The 20,941-nt window shown below is 43.6% G+C and overlaps 1 protein-coding gene across 4 annotated transcripts in view; it reads left to right on the top strand.

Moving 5' to 3' along the window:
- The window catches only part of MIPEP (mitochondrial intermediate peptidase), a 141,135-nt gene that overhangs the window by 50,478 nt on the left and 69,716 nt on the right, over positions 1-20,941 (top strand). For all 4 annotated transcript variants that reach the window (XM_082365049.1, XM_082365051.1, XM_082365050.1 and 1 more), the window contains exon 14: positions 1,046-1,155. In XM_082365049.1, the coding sequence (XP_082221175.1) occupies positions 1,046-1,155 (110 nt within the window). The remainder of the gene's footprint in view (positions 1-1,045; positions 1,156-20,941) is intronic.

Below are 20,941 nucleotides of genomic sequence, written 5' to 3'. Positions count from 1 at the left end.
CCCGATCTCCGTTACATTTTTTTCCATCCTTGACAACAGTTCTCACCAAGGAATGTCTCAGTTGCCTGTCTTTTCAGTTTGTACCATTTTACATTTTGTTGTATATTGTGTGGAATTTCAGTCTGTGGCCGTGTGTATGAATAAGTGTATCTCCTTAGCAGGAACACAGACTTAGCAAGTGAATAAGTCAATGAACCGTTGCCTCTTTTTATCCAAAACCAGTTAGAAAACCTCAAGGCATGTTGAAAAGGTATGACCAGGTACTTTGTATTTCTCCTTTGCTTTCCCCTGTGTAAAAGCTGTGGTCCCCCTGCCGTCGGGTTGCTGTGTCGGGTGACGTCCCAGGCTTCCCTCCTCCTTATCCTCTCTGAGTCTTAAGCTTGCGGTCAGACAGGGTCAGTCAGCCTTAGACCACCTGGGCAAGTGTTGGTCTTCAGTATTTAGTAACTAACTTTACACACAGTATTTTGGGGGAGGAGGAGATATTTGAAAAGACGGCGGTAGATGGGCCGGACAGAATCATAAAGTGTCGCCAAGACGTGCTTACAGGATTTGTTCTTTAAATAATTTTGAGTTTGAAATGTTGCTTTTCTGTATTGAGGATTGACCTTGTTACCAGAAGCAATCAACAGATAAAGTACTTTTAAAACAAATGAAGGATACGGGCGCTTGGTGATGGAATTCATGAATTAAATTCAATTGCTGTGTTAATTAAGTAAGAATGTTGTAATGTGTGTTTCAGGTATAGCCCAGCATAGCTGAAGACAGTTTTGTTTGTAGAGGGTGTGAGCCGTTGCTTTACAAGGTGTTCTATCCAGCTGTGCAAATACTTTGTTTTACTTCTGATACGTGGGAAAATATATGAGATGATTACAAACTATTCTGTGAATATGTGCAATAATTTTATAGAAGTAAAATACTGACTTAATGAATTAAAGATTATCATAGTTCATCAGAAGTACAAATAAAAAATTTTAAAAGAGTGTAGTAGGATGATTGTGTTGATGTGATTCATGCCAACTTTTTTCTTTCTCCCCCATTTTAGGGACCAGGTGCCCCACTGACTTTGCCGAGGTCCCTTCTATTCTGATGGAGTACTTTGCAAATGATTACCGAGTGGTTCACCAGTTTGCCCGACATTATCAGACGGGGCAGGTAGGGAGCATTGACTTTCTGTACCATCCTCTGGGGCACGGGGGTGGCTTTTGTGACCTGCGGGGTAGCGTGGTACTCTTACTGCTTTTTCAGAACCTTCTCCGAACCAGAATCCTTCTACCATCTCCTGATTCCCTTTCTTCAGCTGTAGCTACAGTCATGTGTGGGCAACAAGTAGCTGCCCTTTATTATATGCCCAGTAATGTCCCGTCTAGTCCCCAGAGCTGCCCCCTGAGGAAGGTGCTGTGTCCTGTTTCCAGAGGGGGAAACAAGCCTCAAAGCCTGTCTCACCTCAAAAAAGCCTTTGCTCTTTCCTCTACCCTTTATGCTTCTGAATATTCTCTAGGTCTGAATGTGTGTGTTGTTTGGTAAACTATGATGCCATATCTCCCCGATGTGTTTAGGTAGCATCTACATGATGCCAAGTCTGAAAATTCCTTAATTTTGAGGTTTAGGTTTAAATAGTGCCTTGTAATGTTAAAGGTTTTTAAGTTCTGTAAGGTAGGATTAAGTGAGCGATACTTTACGGTAAGTTAGCTCTAATCTAACTGTCAACATTGTATGTTTACTGTCTGCGTGTCCCATGGAAAATGTATTCTTCTCTCAGAATTTTGGTGATACACTGTTACATTAGGTAGTGTGTTTCTTCCTTAAACTGTACCTCGCTGAGTGCCTGTGTGTACAATTATATTCATCTTTTAATCTTCAGCATTTAGAATTGTGCCTAACACAAAAAAAGCCCTAAAAGAAATTAAAGGAAGGACTGAATGGAATCAGAAAAAGAAGGGCCAAAACCCACCTTTATTTGTGACTCTCTTTCCGGTTGTATCTCTGGATGCATAATGTGAATTGGCGATTTCTATTTTTTGGACTTGACTTTAACTATTACTGTCAACTGTAGAATAATGGGTGAGTTCCTGGAGAACTAATCTGAGTTAGTCTCCATCATAATCTGTTTCTGTGGTTAAGAGGACAGACTTGAAATATCTGTGATCCAGTCAGCTACCTGCCCATCAACGTGCAGAGTTGCTCTGGGGATTATGTCCACTTAGCCGACGACATAGAAGCACACAGCCCATCAGGCAACAGCCTGGTCCCCCCGGCTCCACGCTTTGGGGTCTGGGAAGGAGGCGGGTGGCCTGGCGCAGCTCCTGCTCCCGTAACCGCCCCGTGCCCATCCTCGAGGGCACGGACGTGCTCGGGCACAGGGCGCAGGCTGGCGGGGAGCCGGCCCTCTGCTGGGGCCTCGGGACGGGCTTCACCAGGAGCTCCTGGAGGAACCGGCTCGTGAAAAAGTACGTCGGGTGGCAACTTGCCAGTGAGCTCGCAGCAGCCCTCATCCGTCTCGTTGCAGGACGTTTACTGAGGACACACTGAGGCCGTAGGTGAGGCCTTCCGTCAGGAAACGGGCTCCGTTCTCAGCGCCTGAGAAGCAGCCGGGAGTAAGCGCGACAGCACCCCTGCACTCGTGGCCTCGCGTCTCGGGGGGCGCAGAGCAGGGCTGAGGGCAAGGCGACTCCAGCCGAGGGACAGTCCCCGGGGCTCAGAGACCCCGAGACAGGCAGGACGGCGCGTGTGGCAGGGTCAGCGAGGGGGGGTGGGGGACGGACAGGGACGAGCGCGGGAATGTCCTCGCGTTCAGAACCTGCACCCCATCTGCCTGTGCACCCGCCTTGCCCACACCCCGGGAGTCCTGGCCCCTCCGCTCGCCCGCCTGGTGACGAGGGGGGTTCTCCTGTGTCCCGGGCTTCCCCTCGGGGCCGAGTCCCTCCTGTGACCCTGCCCCAGCCCCCCTTCTCATTAGCCTCCAGCCGGCAGCCTCCCTGGAGTCCACCTTTGGACCCGAGGGCTCGTCCGTCCTTTGCTGCGGTCAGCGGTGACGAGGGCCAGAGCCAAGGTGCTGGCAGCGGGGCCGGGAGACGAGCAGCCGTTGGAGGCTTGGCGGGAAGGGCCTGCGGCTGGTCACATGGCGGGGAGGGTCCGGGAGCAGGGAGTCCGGGAGGAGGACGGGTCTCGCCTTGGATGTCCGCTGCACAGCGTTGCTGCCCACGCGGCGGCTCGCGGCGCCGGCCTGAAACCCAGAGTCAAGTGGACACGCGGGCGTGTGGGGCCGAGTGGTGGGGAGGTGGCGGGCGGCGTGTGGGGAGGTTAGAAGCGGCCCGTGAGAGGGGCTGCCGGGGGGCTCGGGTTCCCGAGGGCGCGTGGAGCGGGGCGCCTGCCAGACGGTGGCGAGACCCTGTCGGCGTCGGACCCGAGTGCTGGGCTGAAACGCACCACGATACTGAGGCCAGTTTAAAAATATTGTCGTCTGTTTCCAGAGCAATGAGAAGAGCCAGGAAGGGCTAGGACCACTGCTGGGAGGGTGGTGTAATGTCCCCAAAAAAGACAATTCCTGTTTTATTACTGAATTCTTCAGTCAGAGGAACCATTTTTGAACAAGATCGTTTCAAGAAAAGAATATTAAGCCCAAAACTCCACTTCAGACGAGATGAGATGGGAAGCAAGCAGCGAGCTGCTGCGGATTAACTCCCGCTTCGGACTCAGGAGGCGCGTCCAGTGGGCTGAAGGGACTGCAGACGCAGCCTCCAAAGCAGGAACCGTTCTGGGACCGTGGAGTCTGGAGAGGGCGCCAGAGGCACGGGGCCCCTCGAGCCTCGCAGCGGACTCGCCTCTTCTTGTCGCTGATCCAACACCAGCTGGCTGGACGCTTTCACTGTAAGGGCAGTTCTAGCCTCAGGGCAGGAGCTAATCCCCTCGAATCTAACTCTGTGAAGAAATGACGTTAGAGAGGGACAGCAGAAGAGGAGTAGCAGGGTGCACCTTTCTGCTTCATTTCCTGGCCTGCTGCACATCAGGGAAGGAATTTTCCCCGTCACGTGGTCTATTCCAGAGAGCCGTCCGCCTAGGGAGAAGGTATTGGTGACTTACGAACACCTAAAAAGTACTTTATCTGAACCTGAGCGTCCCAGAGCCAGTGGATTCCTTGTGGTCACAGAATCAGAAGTATGCCTCTCAGATCTGCAGGTGCCATACAGCTGTCAGGAAACAAATACCAGAGGTGCTCATTCGAGGTTCAAACCGTCTTGACAAGCTACAGCATCAAAGCTGAAGCAGAATTAGTTGTAAATCAATCTTAAAATCAGTAGCACAAGTACAGCAGAAATACAGACTTGGTAGCAGGTCCCGTGGAAACATCCAGGTTTTTAGACGTGGTGAACTTGATGTGAATCAGCGGTCTCGGGGAGTTCCTCCCAAACCTCGGTTGACCTTAGGCTGCTTCGCAGGACCTGTGGGATCTGAGGAAAGGGGGTGTTGTCTTTCTTCTCCATGCTCGTTGGTTCTGGCCTTCAGCCTAACCCTTCCAGTTGCTTCCAGCGGTTCCACACTTCTGGAAGCACGGGCTTTGTCCTCCCTTGAACATTTTCATACACACCTCCTTTTTTAGTCGTCGTAAAATACATATAACGTACAACGTGCCAGCTTCACCGTGTTTCAGTGGCTGTTCAGGGGTGTTAAGTGCATTGTCGTTGCTCTGCTTCCCTCACCACCGCCGTCCCCAGAACGCTGTTCGTCCTGCACAACTGGCGCTCTGTCCCCATTAGACACGAGCGCCTCGTTTCCCCTCCCCCAGCCCGTCAGCCAGCACTCTGCTCTGTTTCCATGAATTTCACTATTCTAGGGACCTCACATAAGTGGAATTATACTGTATTTATCCTTCTGTGGCTGGTTTATTTCATTTAGCATGATGTTTTCAAGGTTCATCCAGGTGTAGCCTGTGTCAGAATTTCTTTCTAAGGCTGAGTGATTTTCTTTGTGTGGATGGACCACATTTTGTTCAGCCATTCATCCGTTGATGGACACTTGGGTTGCTTCCACCTTTCAGCTACCGTTGTTACCAAACTCAGGTTTGGCCACTCACCGCTCAAAAAGCCAATACTTAAGAGAGGAGTGCTGGTAGGAGCAGAAAGTTTGCTTTATTCACTAGGCCGGCGACCTGGGGAGAAAGCGGACTCGTGTCCCGGAACCAATTCTGAAGATTCTGCTCAACCGTGAAGGTTTTTAAAGGGAAAGGGGAAGTGGTCTCCGTTAATCACTGAGGTCAGAGCCGTCACTGTCCCCTACTGCGCGCAGCCGAGTCGACTCCTTGTGGTCTTTCCTTAGGTGCGGTCTTACTCACACAGTCTGCTCACGCGATTACTGAACCCCCGGGGAGCTGGGGGAGAGGGCTGGTCATCTGTTAATTACTTACTCTTCATTTCTACTACTTTAAGGAAAGAACCAACAGGTTAGGCAAAAAGTATCATGCGATCAAAAGATTTGAAAGGTGTGCTTGGGCTGGAGGTTAGTTAAAATATAGCTTTGCTAAAGTGACAAGACAAAAAGGACCTCCTGCAGAGAGCTCTTTCCTACGAGGAGCGGCCTGCAAAAAGCTGCTTACAAATCCCCACTGTCAGACATCACTCCATTTCTGCGGGATTATGGGCTAAGGTCCGTCTTCTGTAACTGCTTCATGCTGACACAGGGCGCTGTATTCTCGGAGCAGAAGATGGGTCTGTACCATCTCTTTGCTGACAGTGTTGTCTGCTTACATGTACGGGCAGAGCAAGCTACGGTTATTTTGATGCCCACAAAGATACAGACTATTATGAGAAATAGTGTTAATCCTATTCTCTTGAGGCCAGTTCTTAGAATCGTGCTAGCCAGAGATTCGGTACTGCTCAAGATGGAGCGGCTTGTGTCACGGCTACAGTCTGGTCATCACGCAGCATAAACTCCTGTGCGGTTGGAAGGGGCGTGATGAGTAACAAAGATGCTTCTCTCACTCCTCCCCTCAGGAAGTTCCGAGGGTTTTGGAAGCCCTGTGCCAGGAACCGGGGATGAAGACCACAGGTATATTTCTTCCTGGATCCCAGGAGCACACGCCCTGTCTCCCTTCGCAGGGTCTGCGTCGTCCGTCCCCTTTGTCCTCGGTCCTCAGTTTCCAACCCCCCTCCTCCTGCCTTGTCCCCCCTCCCCGCCAACACGCCTCTGCCCTCAGCGCACCACATGGAGCAGGGCTGCCAAGCCCAGGGCATTTCAGGCTACGGGGACTCTTGTTCCTTGTGGGATGACTGTGACATCGGTGATCTAGAAAGCACCCTGAGAAGAGGCTGCCACATCATGTAAAGTTGGGAACCCCTTCCTCTTAGGAATGTTGTAAGAATATGGTTTTAGACCAGAAAAAGAAGCTGCAGTCTGCCGTAATATTTGAAGGATACCATGTAGAGGAAGAAAATGTTATCTGCTGTGTCATTCCAGAAAACAGTATTACTGGGAACAGTGGATGGGAATCAAATAAAGCTGATTTCAGCCCCGTAGATTCATCTCAAAAATGATCGGAAAGAAGATGCCTCTGAAAGTAGTATGTTTTTATTTAATGCTTAATGTTGCAAAATCATACTGTAGAATGCACATCTAGGAAACCAGCACCCAACTCAAAAAGTAAAGTGTTACCAAATGCTCCTCTCTGGAGGTAAGGACAGTCTTGAATTCCTATTAGTTTTTTGATTAAAAATAGTTTTTACACATACGTTATTTATTCCTCAGCAACATAGTGTTTAGTTTTGTATTTGAGTTTTAAAAAAATATGGTATTACACGGTTTCTAACCTTCTGTGATTGTTTTTGTTTTTGTTTTTCATTTATTTTTGGCTGTGTTGGGTCTTCGTTTCTGTGCGAGGGCTTTCTCTAGTTGGGGCAAGCGGGGGCCACTCTTCATCGCGGTGTGCGGGCCTCTCACTATCGCGACCTCTCTTGTTGTGGAGCACAGGCTCCAGACGCACAGGCTCAGTAGTTGTAGCTCACGGGCCCAGTTGCTCCGCGGCACGTGGGATCTTCCCAGACCAGGGCTCGAACCCGTGTCCCCTGCATTGGCAGGCAGATTCTCAACCGCTGCGCCACCAGGGAAGCCCTGTGATTCTTTTTATAATCCTGGTATGCCTAAGATTCATCAGTGTTGCACGTAGATGCAGTATATTTACTTTCAGTTCAGCATAATATTCTGTAATTTATGTACTCATTCTTTTGTCATTGAAATGGGTTCCTCCAGGTTTTTACCAGTTCATGTGTATCTGCTGTGAACATTTTTTTTACTTTTCTCCTCATTCATGTGCATGGTTGGAATTGCTGGGTTTGTGAGGTGTGTGCGTCTTCAAGTTTATGAGGTGATGCCATGTTGTTTTTTTTAATTGAGGTATGTTTGGCATACTGTGTTAGTTTCAGGTATGTAACTTAATTTGCTATGTGTGCATATTGTGAAAGGATCACAGTAATTTTAGTTACATCCATCACCTCACATAGTTAGATTTTTTTCTTGTGAAGAGAACTTTTAAGATCTGCTCTTTTAGCAGCTTCCAGACACACAATGTAGTACTGTTAACTGTGGTCACCATGCTGTACATGACATGCCCAGACTCTTCCACCTTATGACTGGACGTGGGTACACTTTACCCGCCACCTCTGGCAACCACCAGTCTCTTCAGTTTTTTTGTTTTTTTCTTAAGATTCCACCCAAAATGAGATCACGGGGAGATTGTCTTCCTCCGACCCGCTTCCCTCTCCAGGCTGCCGTCCAGAACGTTCATGCTTACTGACCCTTTTCGGCAGTGGTTCCCCTCGCACCTCATCCTCATCGATGTCTGATGCTGTCAGAAGTTGTAATTTTGCCAGTTTTGTGGCTGTGAAATGGAATGCTGCGAGGACCTCAGCTGCCAGCAGTACCCCCCTAGTAGAGGACGTCTAGGTTGAACATCTTTTTATGTTTTCATTGTTCATCTTTGTTTCCTCTCGCATGCCTGTTTCTCTTCTCATTTTCCTGTGTGACGTTTGCCTTTCTCTATTGATTTCTCAGATTTCTTGACATGTTGGAATAATAATCCTTTGTCAGCTGCATGTCTGCTCTCAGTTTACAGCTTGTCTTTTCACTTTCTTTATGGAATCTTTTGATGGGTTTAACTTCATTTTAATTTTGTTGAATCCAGCAATCTTTTCGTCCTAGTGAATGCTTTAAATATCCTATTTTTAAAAACCTTTGTTTCCCTCGAAGTCATAAAGAGATTCTTCTGTTTTTTCCTGAAAGTTTTAGTGTCTTTCCCTTATCTTTAGGTCTTTAATCAAGTTGGAACTGCTCTTTGTGTTTGGTGTGAAGTGGAAATGCCGTTTCCCTTCTTCCTGGTGGATGAGCAAGTTGTCTGAGCACCGTGTACTGTGTCCAGTGACCTGGGGGGATGGGTGCCCAGTGCCCACGTGTGTGCACTCATCTGCTCTGGGGTCCCCTACTCTGTCCAGTGACCTGGGGGGATGGGTGCCCAGTGCCCACCTGTGTGCCCTCACCTGCTCTGGGGTCCCCTACTCTGTCCAGTGACCTGGGGGGATGGGTGCCCAGTGCCCTCCTGTGTGCACTCACCTGCTCTGGGGTCCCCCTTATCCCGTTGTTCTGTCTGACCCGACACCAGTGCCGTGCTGTCTGCATCACTACAGCTTTGTAATAAGTCTTGACATCTGATAGGGCACATCTTTTTTTATTTGTTTTTCAGAAATTTCTTGTCAACTCTTGGGCCTTTGTCTTTTTTCCTACACATTTTAGAGTCAGCTTACCCATTTTCTTGAAAAAAACTATGGTAAGAGTTTGGTTGGGGTTACATTAAATCTGTAGGTCAGTTTAGGGAGAACTGATATTTGAATATTGAGTCTTCCAGGCCACAATTGTGACACACCTCTCCCTTCCTTAGGTCTTTTAAAAAGCCTTTTAAAGTGTTTTCAAACTTCCTTCCAAAGAGTCTTGCTTAACTTTTATTAGATTTAGTCCTGGATGCCCTACCTTTTTGATAGCTTTATAAACGTATATTTTAAAAAATTATGTTTCTACTTGTTTGTTGCTGGTGTTTAAATGTGCAATTTATCCTTTATTGGATATATCTTATTTTTAGCAATCTTGCTAAACTTTCTTATTAATTCTAATAACTTGTCTATGGAATTTTTAAAGTTTTTTAACCAAACAGTTACTCTTGCTGCAAATAGTAAGCTATATTTTTCCTTTCCCATTCATAGGTCTTTTATATCTTTATTTTGTCCCCCTCGAGTTACGGGACCCTCCAGTACAGGAGTGACGTGGAATAGAAGTTGTAATATGAGCATCATTTGCCTTTATCCTGATTTTTAAAGGAAATGTTTCTCATGTTTTACCATAAAGCAAGCTGTGTGTTGTCATAGGTTTAGTGGAGATAACAGGAAAAGGCAATTCTTTCCTATTCCCAGTTTACTAAGGTTTTGTTTTTCTTTTTAATCGCTAACAGTTATTGCATTTTATCAGACTTTTTCTGCATCTTTTGAGGTAATTGGGTGGTTCTTTTCCGTTTATCTGGTAATGTCGTGAATGTTGATATTAATGTTAAGCAGCCTTTGCGTGCCAGGGTTGAATGACTTTGGTCCTCACTTAATGTTATTTTTTTAATACGGTGCTGGCTTCAGTTTGCTAATATTTTGTGTGTGGAGGATTTCTTGTATCTGTGTTTATGAGAGAGATGCGCTCGTGATTTTCTTGGTCCTCCCACTCTTGCTGGTGTTGGTATTAAGTGTATCCCATTTCATAAAATGAGTTGCTGAGAGCTCCTTCTTTTCCTTACAAGCACTTTTATGAAATTGTAATAATCGGTTTCTTGAAACTTTGTCAGAATTCAGCCATAAAACCATTCAGGGTCTATCATTTTCTCTGTGGGAAGATTTTTTAAATGACTGATTTCCTTAATAGTCACAGGAGTCTTTGGCCTTTTTTTCTTCTTAAGTAAGCTTTGCTAACTTGTAATTTTCGAGAAATTTATCCATTTAACCCAAGTTTTCAAGTTTATTGGCATGAAGTTATTTATAGCATTCTTTCATGCTTCACGTCCTGCCACATCCGTGCTTATGTCCTTTTCATCCCTAATATTCTTCTCTCATTTTTTTCTCTATTAATCTTGGCAGAAGATAAGTATCAGTAGTATTTACAAAGAACTAATGCAAACTTTGTTTATCCTCCCTCTTTTGTTTGTTTTAGTCGGTTAGTTTCTGTCTTTATGATTATTCTCTCCCTCCTTGGTTTTTTCCCCCAATTTCTTAAGATGGACACTTAGCTAATTGAGTTTCAGTTTTATCTAACATGTGCATTTACATTTTAATGCTATAAATTTTAAACTGTGGGATGCAGTGCTTTAGCTGCATGCCATGATTTTAATACAAAATGTTTCTAATGTTGCTAATTTCCATTGTAATTTCCTCTTTGACTAATGAGTTTTTTTGAAGTGTAGTTTACAATTTTTAAACCTTTGTAAAGGAGTTGTTTATCTTTTTGTTATTGATATCTAATTAATTAGTCCGACTGGTATTGATTTTGCATTTTGTTGATATTTATTTTATGGCCTAGTGTGTCATCAGTTTTTGGAAATGTTCTGTTTGTGCTTGCGTACATTGTATATTTTCTAATTGTTGGGCTTGGGGTTTCAAACCCTTCTGTTAAGTTAGCCTTTTAATTGTGTTGTTTAAATCTTTGATATATGACTAATTTTTATGACCTAGCAAAAATTGAGAGATGTAAGGCTTCCACTAGGATGCTGGATGTATCATTTTTTCCCCTTAGTTTTGTCTCTTTTTAAAAATTATTAAGGCTTTATTTATTTAAAGCAGTTTTAGGTTGGCAGCAAAATTGAGGGGAAAGTGTAGAGATTTCCTATAAACCCCCCGCCCCGACTCATGCATGGCCTCCCCTATCATCAGCATCCTCACCGGAGGCTGCATCTGTAACGGCTGATGAACCTCCATTGACACGTCCACAGTTTACATGGGGGTTCACTTGTGGTACCATACGTTCTGTGGGCTTGGGCAAATGTGTAATGACATGTATCCATCATTATGGTATCATACAGAGTAATTTCAATGCCCTATAAATAATTTCATTGATTTTTGCTGTATTTTGAGAATATTTTGTTAGATGCGTAAAAGTATAGAGTTGAGCTATTCCTTTCTTCCTCAGTTGTTAGCCTTTTAATATTCATAATGCTTCTTGCCTTCAAGTTTATTCTTTTTTTTCTGGTAATTTTGTAACCCCCAGCTGCATTACTAATCACCAGAGATATAGTCAGTTGACTTTCAAGAGAACCTAAATTTTTTTGCATAATTTTGTCTATTAGCCACTACACTGAAATGTTTGTTGTTCTAGTTATCTTTCTCACAAAATACTTACCAAGCAATAAATAATAGAAATTAACATTTATTATTTCATATGTTTTTTCTTATTTAATCTGTCCAGCAGTGTATGAAGTAGGTACATAGTTACCCACACTTTGTAGAAACTGAAGCTCAGACAGGTTAAGTAATTTTAAGGGGTCACACAGTGGTACTCAAATCAGTATTAAAACATTGTGGGTGTTTTCTTTTTCCAGTTTTTCCTAGTTAAAAATCCCTTAATATCGTAGGAAATGGCTTATGCTTCGTATACAGTACGTCTCACAAAAAACACAGGCCCATTTCCATAGTAAGTGTTATTTTTAGCACAGCTCTAGTGCTTTCATTTTAGAACTGTTGTGTGTTGCGTCATCATAAGATTTAGCTTGTTGCCTTCATTTGTGGGAGTTAGCCCAAGGCTAAAATTGCTTAAGATGTATTTCCAAGGAGACATACAGCCTTGTAATAAATCTTCTCCTGTCATCCTCCCAGGAGATATGAATAAGGATTGAAGGTAAAAATTATAGTGCAACTAGAACTAGATTCCTTTTGGCAAGTTTAAGTTGTTTTGAAACGTTTCTTATTTTCGGCTTTAATGCTTCTCAGTTATGTCTAGACAAGACCGTTGAACCGGAGAGCAGAGACAGGTCTGACCCCAGCCCCACTGCCAGTGCAGGTGGCCTAGATCAGTCACAGAACTTATCTGAGACTTCTCTGCTCTTTTGTATAAAATAAAAATTTTAAAGTTAGAAACTAAAAACGAATAGCTCTATACCCACATCAAAAATTCTAGTCAGTCAAATTTAATAATATATGCCAACTGTAATCAAGGTATGACTGCAGTTTCTTTTAGGAAAAAAATAGAAGTTAGACTCTGTTACACATTACAGTGTTTCATGTTGAGCCCTGTACGACTTTCTCTGTGCCGTCCGTCAGGTGAGTCTGTGATACTATGCAAGCATTTCTAAAGGTTCTTTGATGCCATCTCAGTTCGTAAGAAAACACTAAACCACTAAAAGTCAAGTAAGTAGGAAGTGATGCTGTTTGCTCTGGGTTTAGAGCTGAGACTTTGCCTCTTCGGGCCTGGCAGCATTTTCATTGTATTGATGATGTGCCATCGGATTATTGACTAACAGCAAAGCAGGCAGCTTGAGACACGCCAAATCCAGTGGTTTCCCCGCCGTAGACATGTGCCGAGGTCGAGGGCTCAGGGTGCTGGGATCAAGCTGCGAATCGAAGCTGCTGACTCGTGGGCTGGATGGCTTTGGTGCTTGGCCTGCTGCCTCTGAAGCCTTTTCTTGTTTGAGGGGACCGTGTCTCAACAAGTTTGTGTCTTTAGATCCAGCATGTTCCCAGGGGATTTCGGTGGTAGGAAAACAAGGATTTGTACCAGAGGATGTCTTAATTTTGAATATTTGTGCAGCTTCTACCGTAATACATTTTCTAAATGCTCATAAATAAGCCAGATATTTTATTGCAGTGACTTGGCTCTGTAAGAAGTTGATGCCAAAACTTTTTTTTTTTTTTAAGTGAATGGTGTTTTTTCATTTATTTATTTAGTTTATTTATTTTATTTTTGTCTGCACTGGGTCTTTGTTGCTGCACCCGGGCTTTTCTCTAGTTGCGGCGAGCAGGGGCTACTCTTTGCTGCGGTGCACGGGCTTCTCATTGCAGTGGCTTCTCTTGTTGCAGAGCATGGGCTCTAGGCATGCGGGCTCAGTAGTTGTGGCTCGCGGGCTCTAGAGCGCAGGCTCAGTAGTTGTGGTGCACGGGCTTAGTTGCTCCGCGGCATGTGGGATCTTCCCGGACCAGGGCTCGAACCCGTGTCCCCTGCATTGGCAGGTGGACTCTTAACCACTGCACCACCAGGGAAGCCCGATGCCAAAACTTTTAACGTGACACTACTTAAACCAGACTGGTGAGTTGTCACGTGAGCGCAGATGTCTGACAGATGTATGGGGTTGCGTGTGTACAAGTTAAGCACACAGGGAAGCATTCAGAGAATTCAAGCAATGCCAAGTTTGCTAACACATTTGCACTTTTGACAGTATTTCAGAAACCTTACCAAAAATGTTGTGCTTTCTGAATATAATAGGAAATCTGTTAGTATTTTAACATTTCTGTTCCCACGTGTGGTCAGCAGACAGTGCAGCTGTGTTTACCCCGAGAATACAGTGAACCGCGCCCTTCCTTGTGAGGCGGGGCAGTCAGGAAGTTCTGGGGAAAGTTCGCTGCACAGGGGCAGCTGTGTGATCTGTCCTCCAGGCCTGAACACTGTGAAGAAGGAAGACAGGGCCATTCTCCGTCTCACATGACAGTACCCTGACCTGAAGGCGCCAGGCTCACCTGTACACATGGTTACCCTTTGGCAGTGCTGAGAAAGACACCTGAGCCACCCGCAGGGACTTCAGTTTCTTCCAATCAGGCAATACTTTGCACAAGTTGATTGACTAGCTATTACCTCACCAGATTGTCATAGTAATTTTTTGCAGCTTTTTTTTTTAACATTCTCGTCTTACAAATGAGAAAGGAGGATGCCCAGAGCCTCGCCTGCTGTCAGAACGCTAACGAGCAGCCTCAGAAAATGCCAGCCTCCAGCTGCGGCCGCCGCCTCTGTGCCGCCTTCCTATAGCCAGTTCCTTCTCTCATAAGGTTAGGACGGTTTCATTTTGCTCACCTTTGTTTTTCAAATCATTGTGGTGATTATGTTTTTCTGAGTCAGGGCACCTCGAACTTTAATATGCATGAAATCATCTGGGATCTGGTTAAAATGCAGATTCTAACTCGGTGGGCGTGGAGCAGCCTGAGACAATGTATTTCCAAGAAGCTTCCAGATCACACCATGACAGCTGACTGCGCCTCAGAGTCTGGTTGGGGCTCCAGAAATTTACATTTGAGACACAGGTGCATCAGTGGATTGGGAGGAAGACATTAACTAAATGCTAGAAATAGGAACTAAACACCCAGCAGATCCTTGGGGTCTTTCGTGTTGACGCCGAGCCTTGGCATTTACTGCTGACAGGCGGCACTGTCATTGTCATTGCCGTAGTCACACAAAGCCAGATCTCAATTCTTCAGAACTCAGCACAGCATTTTTGTTTTTAAATAAGGAACAAAGATAATTGTGGAAAAATTCATATTGAATTATTAAAATAAATTAGAACAAATTAGGTCACCATAGTTAACTGTTGGCATATTATGTTCTAATTGTAGGAATAATAATTCTGCCGTTTTTCTGTTTCTCACTGGGGGGAAACCTACAATGTCTTTCTACATTTTATAGCTAAAATGGATCTGTGAAATAGAAATAACCTCCCCTACAGTAATACAAGAGGCATAAATAATTGTGAAGGTAATTGCCTTTCAGTCATTTCAGTAATTGCTGTCATCTGAATTCCTACGTAGCTTCGCCTGTACCTCCTTTGTGGCATGTCGGGCGTTTCCCCATGTGATTAATTCTGACATGCATCCCTTTTCTGGGTCCTGGCAGCAGGATCAAGGGTCCATTGTAGTGTACCTGGCTGCAGGGTAGGGCGCCGTGCACACAGTGGGTGCTTCATACAGGGAGCTCAGTGGGCCTCCCTGCTCCCTGGCCTGCTGGGCTTGCTCTGTCCCCCCAGAGAGAGGCCGGGCCGGCGTCCGCCCGGGCTGTTCATGCCTCGTGGGCCGCTACAGAGACAGAAACTGCAGGTGCTTTGGTTTATTTTTGAATTTTATTTTTAAACAGCTGGTTCTTATTAGTTATCCATTTTATCCATATTAATATATATATATGTCAATCCCAGTCTCCCAATTCATCCCACCACCGCCACCCCACCACTTTCCCCCCTTGGTGTCCATACGTTTGTTCTCTACATCTGTGTCTCAATTTCTGCCCTGCAAACCGGTTCATCTGTACCATTTTTCTAGGTTCCACATATATCCGTTAATATACGATATTTGTTTTTCTCTTTCTGCCTTACTTCACTCTGTAGGACAGTCTCTAGATCCATCCACGTCTCTACAAATGACTCAATTTCGTTCCTTTTTATGGCTGAGCAATATTCCATCGTATATATGTACCACATTTTCTTTATCCATTCGTCTGTCGATGGGCATTAGGTTGCTTCCATGTCCTGGCTATTGTAAATAGTGCTGCAGTGAACATTGGGGTGCATATGTCTTTTTGAATTAAGGTTTTCTCTGGGTATATGCCCAGTAGTGGGATTACTGTGTCATATGGTAGTTTTATTTTTAGCTTTTTAAGGAACCTCCATACTGTTCTCCATAGGGGCTGTATCAATTTACATTCCCACCAACAGTGCACGAGGGTTCCCTATTCTATACACCCTCTCCAGCATTTATTGTTTGTAGATTTTATGATGATGGCCATTCTGACCGGTGTGAGGTGATACCTCATTGTAGTCTTGATTGGGAATTCTCTAATGATTACTGATGTTGAGCATCCTTTCACGTGTTTGGTGGCAATCTGTATGTCTTCTTGGAGAGATGTCTATTTAGGTCTTCTGCCTATTTTTGGATTGGGTTGTTTGTTTTTTTTGATATTGAGCTGCATGAGCTGCTTGTAAATTTTGGAGATTAATCCTTTGTCTGTTGATTCATTTGCAAATATTTTCTCCTATTCTGAGGGTTGTTCTTTCATCTTGTTTGAAGTTTCCTTTGCTTTGCAAAAGCTTTTTAAGTTTCATTAGGTCCCATTTATTTATTTTTGTCTTTATTTCCATTCCTCTAGGACGTGGATCAAAAAAGATCTTGCTGTGATTTATGTCAAACAGTGTTACTCCTATGTTTTCCTCTAAGAGTTTTATAGTGTCCGGTCTTACATTTAGGTCTCTAATCCATTTTGAGTTTATTTTTGTGTATGGTGTTAGGGAGTGTTCTAATTTCTTTCTTTTACATGTAGCTGTCCAGTTTTCCCAGCACCTCTTATTGAAGAGACTGCCTTTTCTCCATTGTATATCCTTGCCTCCTTTGTCATAGATAGTTGACCTTAGGTGCGTGGGTTTATCTCTGGGCTTTCTATCCTGTTCCATTGGTCTGTATTTCTGTTTTTGTGCCAGTACCATGTTGTCTTGATTACTGTAGCTTTGTAGTATAGTCTGAAGTCAGGGAGTCTGATTCCTCCAGCTCCGTTTTTTTCCCTCAAGACCGCTTTGGCTATTCGGGGTCTTTTGTGTCTCTATACAAATTTTAAGATTTTTTGTTCTAGTTCTGTAAAAAGTGCCATTGGTAATTTGATAGGGATTGCATTGAATCTGTAGCTTGCTTTGGGTAGTATAGTCATTTTCACAATATTGATTCTTCCAATCCAAAAACATGGTATATCTTTCCATCTGTTGGTATCATCTTTAATTTCTTTCAACAGTGTCTTATAGATTTCTGCATACAGGTCTTTTGTCTCCCTAGGTAGGTTTATTCCTAGGTGTTTTATTCTTTTTGCTGCAGTGGTAAATGGGAGTGTTTCCTTAATTTCTCTTTCAGATTTTTCATCATTAGTGTATAGGAATGCAAGAGATTTCTGTGCATTAATTTTGTATCCTGCAATTTTACCAAATTCATTGATTAGCTCTAAGTGGTTTTCTGTTGGCATCTTTAGGATTCTCTACGTATAGTATCATGTCATCTGCAAACAGTGACAGTTTTCTTCTTTTCCAATTTGTATTCCTTTTATTTCTTTGTCTTCTCTGATTGCCGTGGCTAGGACTTCCAAAACTATGTTGAATAATAGTGGTGAGAGTGGACATCCTTGTCTTGTTCCTGATCTTAGAGGAAATGCTTTCAGTTTCTCACCATTGAGAATGATGTTTGCTGTGGCTTTGTCGTATATGGTCTTTATTATGTTGAGGTAGGTTCCCTCTATGCCCACTTTCTGGAGAGTTTTTATCACAGATTGGTGTTGAATTTTGTCAGAAGCTTTTTCTGCATCTATTGAGATGATCATATGGTTTTTCTTCTTCAATTTGTTAATACAGTGTATCATATTGATTGATTTGCGTATATTGAAGAATCCTTGCATCCCTGGGATAAATCCCACTTGATCGTGGTGTATGATCCTTTTAATGTGTTGTTGGATTCTGTTTGTTAGTATTTTGTTGAGGATTTTTGCATCTATATTCATCAGTGATACTGGTCTGTAATTTGCTTTTTTTGTAGTATCTTTGTCTGGTTTTGGTATCTGGTTTTGGGAGTGTTCCTTCCTCTGCAATTTTTTGGAAGAGTTTGAGAAGGATGGGTGTTAGCTCTTCTCTGAATATTTGATAGAATTCACCTGTGAAGCCATCTGGTCCTGGACTTTTGTTTGTTGGAAGATTTTTAATCCCAGTTTCAATTTCATTACTTGTGATTTGTCTGTTCATATTTTCTATTTCTTCCTGGTTCAGTCTTGGAAGGTTATACCTTTCTAAGAATTTGTCCATTTCTTCCAGGTTGTCCATTTTATTGGCATACTGTTGCTTGTAGTAGTTTCTTAGGATGCTTTGTATTTCTGCGGTGTCTGTTGTAACTTCTCCTTTTTCATTTCTAATTTTACTGATTTGAGTCCTCTCCTTCTTTTTCTCGTTGAGTCTGGCTAATGGTTTATCAATTTTGTTTATCTTCTCAAAGAACCAGCTTTTAGTTTTATTGATCTTTGCTATTGTTTTCTTTGTTTCTATTTCATTTATTTCTGCTCTGATCTTTATGATTTCTTTCCTTCTACTAACTTTGGGTTTTGTTTGTTCTTCTTTCTCTAGTTCCTTTAGGTGTAAGGTTAGATTGTTTATTTGAGGTTTTTCTGTTTCTTGAGGTAGGATTGTATTGCTGTAAACTTCCCTCTTAGAACTGCTTTTGCTGCATCCCATAGGTTTTGGATCGTCGTGTTTTCATTGTCATTTTCCCTAGGTATTTTTTGATTTCCTCTTTGATTTCTTCAGTGATCTCTTGGTTATTTAGTAACGTATTGTTTAGCCTCCATGTGTGTGTGTTTTTTATCTTTTTTTCCCTGTAATTGATTTCTAATCTCATAGTGTTGTGGTCAGAAAAATGCTTGATATGATTTCAATTTTCTTAAATTTACTGAGGCTTGATTTGTGACCCAAGATGTGATTTATCCTGGAGAGTGTTCTGTGTGCACTTGAGAAGAAAGTATAATCTGCTGTTTTTGGATGGAATGTCCTATAAATATCAATTAAATCTATCTGGTCTATTGTGTCATTTAAAGCTTCTGTTTCCTTATTTATTTTCATTTTGGATGATCTGTCCATTGGTGTAAGTGAGGTGTTAAAGTCCCCCACTATTATTGTGTTACTGTCAGTTTCCTCTTTTATAGCTGTTAGCAGTTGCCTTATCTATTGAGGTGCTCCTATGTTGGGTGCATATGTATTTATAATTGTTACATCATCTTCTTGGATTGATCCCTTGATCATTATGTAGTGTCCTTCCTTGTCTCTTGTAACATTCTTTATTTTAAAGTCTATTTTATCTGATATAAGTACTGCTACTCCAGCTTTCTTTTGATTTCCATTTGCATGGAATATCTTTTTCCATCCCCTCACTTTCAGTCTGTATGTGTCCCTAGGTCTGAAGTGGGGGTCTCTTGTAGACAGCATATATATGGGTCTTGTTTTTGTATCCATTCAGCGAGCCTGTGTCTTTTGGTTGGAGCATTTAATCCATTCACATTTAAGGGTGATTATCGATACGTATGTTCCTATTACCATTTTCTTAATTGTTATGGGTTTGTTTTTGTAGGTCCTTTTCTTCTGTTGTGTTTCCCACTTAGAGAAGTTCCTTTAGCATTTGTTGTAGAGCTGGTTTGGTGGTGCTGAATTCTCTTAGCTTTTGCTTGTCTGTAAAGCTTTTGATTTCTCCATCGAATCTGAATGAGATCCTTGCCGGGTAGAGTGATCTTGGTTGTAGGTTCTTCCCTTTCATCACTTTAAATGTGTCATGCCACTCCCTTCTGGCTTGTAGAGTTTCTGCTGAGAAATCAGCTGTTAACGTTATGGGAGTTCCCTTGTATGTTATTTGTCATTTTTCCCTTGCTGCTTTCAATAATTTTTCTTTGTCTTTAATTTTTGCCAGTTTGATTACTATGTGTCTCAGCATGTTTCTCCTTGGGTTTATCCTGTATGGGACTCTCTGTGCTTCCTGGACTTGGGTGGCTATTTCCTTTCCCATGTTAGGGAATTTTTCCACTATAATCTCTTCAGATATTTTGTCAGGTCCTTTCTCTCTCTCTTCTCCTTCTGGGACCCCTATAATGTGAATGTTGTTGTGTTAGTGTTGTCCCAGAGGTCTCTTAGGCGGTCTTCATTTCTTTTCATTCTTTTTTCTTTATTCTGTTCTGTGGCAGTGAATTCCAGCATTCTGTCTTCCAGGTCACTTAACTGTTCTTCTGCCTCAGTTATTCTGCTCTTGATTCCTTCTAGTGTATTTTTCATTTCAGTTTTTGTATTGTTCACATCTGTTTGTTTGTTCTTTAATCCTTCTAGGTCTTTGTTAAACATTTCTTGCATCTTCTCCATCTTTGCCTCCATTCTTTTTCTGAGGTCCTGGGTTGTCTTCACTATCTGAATTCTTTTTCTGGAAGGTTACCTATGTCCACTTCATTTAGTTGTTTATCTGGGGTTTTATCTTGTTCCTTCATCTGGTACATAGCCCTCTGCCTTTTCATCTTGTCTATCTTTCTGTGAATATGGTTTTCGTTTCACAGGCTGCAGGACTGTAGTTCTTCTTGCTTCTGGTGGATGAGCTATCTAAGAGGCTTGTGCAAGCTTCCTGATGGGAGGGACTGGTGGTGGGTAGAGCTGGGTGTCGCTCAGGTGGGCAGGGCTCAGTAAAACTTTAATTTGCTTGACTGTTGATGGGTGGGGCTGAGTTCCCTCCCTGTTGGTTGTTTGGCCTGAGGCGACCCAACACTGGAGCCTACCGGGGCTCTTTGGTGGGGCTAATGGCAGACTCTGGGAGGGCTCACGCCAAAGGAGCACTTCCCAGAACTTCTGCTGCCAGTGTCCTTGTCCCCACGGTGAGCCACAGCCACCCCCCGCCTCTGCAGGAGACCTTCCAACACTAGCAGGTCGGTCTGGCTCAGTCTCCCCTGGGGTCACTGCTCCTTCCCCGGGGTTCCGATGTGCACACTACTTTGTGTGTGCCCTCCAAGAGTGGAGTCTGTGTTTCCCCCAGTCCTGTCAAAGTCCTGCAATCAAATCCCACCAGCCTTCAAAGTCTGACTCTCTAGGAATTCCTCCTCCCGTTGCCGGACCCCCAGGTTGGGAAGCCTGACATGGGGCACAGAACCTTCACTCCAGTGGGTGGACTTCTGTGGTATAAGTGTTGTCCAGTTTGTGAGTCACCCACCCAGCAGTTATGGGATTTGATTTTATTGTGATTACACCCCTCCTACCATCTCATTGTGGCTTCTCCTTTGTCTTTGGATGTGGGGTATCTTTTTTGGTGAGTTCCAGCGTCTTCCTGTCGATGATTGTTCAGCAGTTAGTTGTGATTCCGGTGCTCTCGCAAGAGGGAGTGAGAGTGAGAGCACGTCCTTCTACTCTGCCATCTTGAACCAATCC

This window comes from Balaenoptera borealis (assembly GCF_965194805.1).
Source record: "Balaenoptera borealis genome assembly, chromosome: 18".
NCBI lineage: Eukaryota > Metazoa > Chordata > Mammalia > Artiodactyla > Balaenopteridae > Balaenoptera > Balaenoptera borealis.
This window is presented reverse-complemented; position numbering and strand designations above follow the sequence as displayed.